At 42.4% G+C, this 4,983-nt stretch overlaps 1 protein-coding gene across 1 annotated transcript; it reads left to right on the forward strand.

The window, feature by feature from the left end:
* Positions 1–300: 300 nt before the first annotated feature.
* Positions 301–3,980, forward strand: LOC107296285 (RNA-binding protein FUS; the record flags this gene model as incomplete). The annotated part of the gene is made up of 8 exons (XM_015825632.1): positions 301–475; positions 909–1,018; positions 1,625–1,754; positions 2,307–2,417; positions 2,741–2,888; positions 2,990–3,078; positions 3,335–3,470; positions 3,689–3,980. Coding segments are annotated over 8 exons (939 nt in total), but the record flags the coding sequence as incomplete, so codon positions are not given.
* Between the last annotated feature and the right edge of the window lie 1,003 nt (positions 3,981–4,983).

Here is a 4,983-nt window from a genome sequence, read left to right on the forward strand (position 1 = left end):
ATAGGTTGCAGAATTCTGCCACAGGCCTCATGGTGCTGGAGATTTTAAAAAAAATAAACTGATCAAGGGTCAATAAAAAGACTCTGGGTAGCAGTGACTAATGTGTGCTGTGAAAGTGGAAAAAGTAGATTCCTCCGGGTGGTTTTGTCCCGTACCGTTTTGAGTGTCTCTCTGGAGGCCATGTTCCTCCCAAGCTGCAAAAATTAGGTTCTATATGTCCTGGCGGAAAGAATGCTTAAACTGGTTATGTAATAATCTCATCATTAAGACATGGAGCGCTTCTGACGGGGCGGGTATGTTTTCCTATATTCTAATCGTGAGGCTGCATATGTTCAACACTGGCCTGTTTCTAATGTGAATCGTGATGGTGAGGTGAAAAAAAGGGGGGAGCCCACTCTCTGTCTAACTGAATCTTTCCTTCCTTGTTTTCATGTGACAAAAGGACCACGGGACCAAGGCTCACGTCATGATTCTGGTAAGTGGTTGTTTGACTGGTATACCCATGCCACTTAATAATCGAAACAAAGCTTTGAACCGATCACAAGTATTCTGTCTTAAGGACTTGTGTTCCTCAAGACCAGTGAAGCAGTGCTCAAGGATAACTTGAGACTTTGATGGGCATCTTCAAATTGGCCTTGTGACCTCTGGGATGCTTGTGAATACAAACTATTAAACTAGCTGATTTCAGTTGTGTTAAAAACAAACAACTGTAGAAGAAATAAACTTTTAACATAATAATGCAGGATTGAAGATTTTTGTTGGCATTTTAACCAAAGAAAACGTCTGTTCCCTTTGATAAAATGGGAAGATTGAAATGGAATTGAAAATTTGTACAGCCCAGAATGGGTCGATGCTAAAGTGTTGTTTGGGATTTGTTTTGTTTAAAAGTCTTCATTCTTTTCTTGCAGCTAGTGAGCAGGATAATTCTGACAATAACACCATCTTTGTCCAAGGACTTGGTGAAAACGTAACCATTGAGTCGGTTTCAGAATACTTTAAGCAGATCGGCCTCATCAAGGTAAACAAATACTTTGCACTATCGTGGATCCATTTAGCAATACGCTAGTGGGAATCCAGAGGACCACCATCTAGTTTGTGAATCACATATAAAGACAAAATTTGGGTTGCTCTTGAAGCAAGAAAGTAGTAGATTCCAAGATGATTTCACATGTTTTTATTTGTAATGTATCTTTCATCTAAAGGCTAGTTAACATTTTCATACTTCACAAGACAAAATTTACAGAACAAAAACCAGTGCTAGATGGGAACGCTTCTGTTTGTTTGCTTGCTTGCTTATTTGATTGATTGCTCTTTGTTGATTATACAGTAAGTGTCAGCTGCTATGGCAGTGTTTCTCAACCTTGACAATTTTAAGGCATGTGGAATTCTGGGAGTTGAAGTCCATATGCCTTAAAATTGTCAAGGTTGAGAAACATTGTGCTATGGGTTTTATGTTTTTATTACTTTAATTTAAGCTGCCCGGAATCCTATATTTGAGATGGGGGACAGTCTCCAGAAATGAGCCGCAAACAAATATTGTCCCTAAATAGTTGTATGAGCAGGTATGGTAACATGAAAACGTCATTTGATCAGGATGTCATCTCTCCTCCTCCTGTCTTTTTAGATGAACAAGAAAACCGGGCAGCCTATGATTAACCTGTATACAGACCGGGAGACAGGAAAACTGAAAGGAGAAGCCACGGTTTCTTTTGATGATCCCCCGTCTGCAAAAGCTGCTATTGATTGGTTTGATGGTAGGTCGCTGATTTGGAATTGTATTTGTATTGCTGGGAATTGGTCTGGCTGTGTTCAAGGTGATAGGATAGTGATGGCGAACCTTTTAGAGACCCGAGTGCCCAAACTGCAACACAAAACCCACTTATGTGTCGTCGGGTGCCGGGTGGGCATGGCCAATTGGGTGGGTGTGGCCAATTGGGTGGGCTTGGCTGCGTTGGTAACGGCAGATTGGGTGGGATTAAAAAGTTCAATCAATCAATTCCAACTTTGCGAGATCTTTTTTTTTTCCTGCAAGAAGTTGAAATTGATTGACTGACTGAACCTTTTTTTTTTTTTTTTTGCGCACAGCAGAGGCCTAAAGCGAAAAGGTTTTATAAAACCCAGCTGAAGGCCTAGGACTGGGGCGGCAACGGCGTGCGTGCCCACAGAGAGTGCCCTCTGCGTGCCACAGGTTCACCACCACGGGGATAGGAACTGTCTCAGTGCCACTGGAATTTAAGTGAAATAAAAAGTAGTGTTAATGATGAACACATTACTGGACAAAAGCGTTTCCCCCCCCAATTCTATAGGGAAAGAGTTCTCTGGCAACCCAATTAAAGTTTCATTTGCCACCCGGAGAGCAGACTTCACCCGAGGAGGGGGGAATGGCCGTGGTGGAAGAGGCCGTGGCAGTAGAGGAGGTGAGTAATGGAACGGAACTGAAAAGTAATGGAGCATCTGCTTATCCATCTTCCTGCCGTGCTACATATTATTGTCCTATTTTAAGAGAAGAGCAAGAATTGGTCCTTCAGCACCGCAGTGAAGGTGAAAGAAGGGGCCAAGTTCTGTGGTAGGAGGTGGAGATAAAATGGATGGAAATACCTTATAATGCCGTACTTCTTGACCTCAGCAATTGGAAGATGTGTGAAATGGCTGAGGTTGAGAAACGGACTGTTAACGGTGGATGAGGCAGTAAATCCTGGCAAGAAAACGTTCTTAGTTGCTGCCTTGAATTTTTCTTCAGGACCAATGGGCCGCGGTGGATTTGGTGGCGGCGGCGGCAGTGGTGGTGGCGGCGGCGGCAACAGTGGCTCCAGTGGAGGCAGCCGGGGTGGTTTCCCTAGTGGCGGAGGCGGCCAGCAGCGTGCTGGAGACTGGAAGTGTCCCAATCCGTAAGTTAAAATCTGTAGCAATTTGCGTGGCAGGGAAGATGGTAGCGAGTGGTGAATTTATTGGATTTGTCATGGCTTTCTTCCCACGATGTCTACTGTAGGACGTGCGAGAACATGAATTTTTCGTGGCGCAATGAATGCAATCAGTGCAAAGCACCCAAACAAGATGGGCCTGGGGGACCACATATGGGTGAGTATTAGAGAGTGCATCGGCTGCACTTAACTACTACAATTCTTACCACCAGAGAAGCATCATCTATCTACAAGGAGTGAGATTTCTCGTTTGCTTTGGGTGGGGAAGGACACAAATGTACCACGGTCTTCAGCCGAGATAGTTTTTGGTTTTCGTTTTGTGAAACACATAACATGCTTTGTCATGGAAAGGTCTGAAGATAGGAAAACAATAGTTGTGCTTTTGAGATGAGCAATCTCTTCTCTTTTCCCAGGGGGCGGATTTGGTGAAGAACGACGTGGGGGACGGGGAGGCTTCGACAGAGGTGGTTTCCGGGGAGGCCGAGGTGGATTCCGCGGTGGAAGAGGCGGAGACAGAGGCAGCTTTGGACCAGGAAAAATGGACTCTAGGTAAAATTTATTTCTAGGAGTGGGATGGGTAGCTAATACCATATTTCTGTACCTGAATAAAAAGTCTCCCAGAGGCTATTAAGATCTGTGTCAGGCTTTTCACTCCTAAACACCTACCAGTTTCACCCATAATAGCTTGCCTCTGGAGCACTGCTAACTATAGCTGGTAGTCACAATCTGTAATTTTAAATTGAATTTTTCTTCTTCTCACTCTGCAGAGGGGACCACAGACAAGACCGCCGGGAGAGACCTTATTGAGCCAACATAAGATCCCAGACCATGTGAATTTATAAACTTTTTTTATTTTGTATGTCTAACTTCATTGCAAATTGTGTACCCCATGTTGAGTTTGTGTACAGACTTTGTATGCCTGTCCTATTATTTTTTTTTTGACTGTACTTGGACTAATCCCAGATTACAAAAAATATATTTTAGTTGTGTGGTTGTAATTGCAAGGCGGGGGCGGACATAGAGCTGAATAATAAAGATGTTTTCAGTCAATTCTCAAAATAATTGTATTGGTTTTATGTCACGCAGGAAATGCTACGCCAAAGAGATTGCTTTAAATTCAATTTGTCCTTCAAGTCTGAACCGGAGAGACTCCCAGGGCTAATTTTGTTAATTTCAGCATACTGTACATTTTTCCTGTAAATGGTTTTTATAAATGTTCTGAGTAAAAACCAGTGTAGAAATGTTGGCAGCTATTAAGCTCATTTGTTTTCAAAATCTCACATGTAAGAATACAAGGAACCAGTCTCATTAAGAGTCTGATGTTGCTGTTCTACTTACTTACATCACTGAAATTCCCATGAAGTACAGGCAGTCCTTGTTTAGCAGCCACAATTGGGACAAGCAGCTTGTGACACTGCAGTTTGCTTACGATGTTACTTCAGCTGTTCTTTGCTTTACAGACCTGCAAAAGTTCTAAGTGAGAACTGGTCACAAAGTTAACTTTTTTCATCAGTGTTGTAACTGCAGACGGTTGCTAAAAGAGGTCTGCCTTCACTGAATGCAAAAGCTGGCCTTCACTGGCCTTTTTTAATGTGTTGAAGTGCAAATAATTGAGATTGTAACCTGTGCAGACAAAATTTGTCTATGCAAATAGAGAAAGGTGGGAATGTGGATGTACAAATAATCTCCCATCTTTACGCTGATTGTGTAAAATGGATGCAGCTAAGGAATGAGGTAAAACGCCTACAGAAGGATGGGACGCATTTTACAGTAAGTCTGGAAGAGGGATAGCAGGTTCTAAAAAGGAAGAGGGAAAAACAATGCAGATTTCTTTCCTTTTTTTTGACACAAGTTATCGGAGAAAACAGGATAAGCATTGTGGATAGTTTCCCTGTCAAGCACCAAGGAAATCAAGAGATCCGTGCAGTTCAAATGTGTATAAAGATTTATTGTAAGCTTAAGCTCTATAAGAAATACTAATGGAAAAGGGAGATAAGAGAGGTATTTAAAGTGGGCTGGCTCAGCTTGGTCATCTACATTCCCAACTTCCAAATGTATCAAT

This window comes from Protobothrops mucrosquamatus, unplaced genomic scaffold (assembly GCF_001527695.2).
Source record: "Protobothrops mucrosquamatus isolate PMUCROS unplaced genomic scaffold, P.Mucros_1.0 scaffold2733, whole genome shotgun sequence".
Taxonomy (NCBI): Eukaryota; Metazoa; Chordata; class Lepidosauria; order Squamata; family Viperidae; genus Protobothrops; species Protobothrops mucrosquamatus.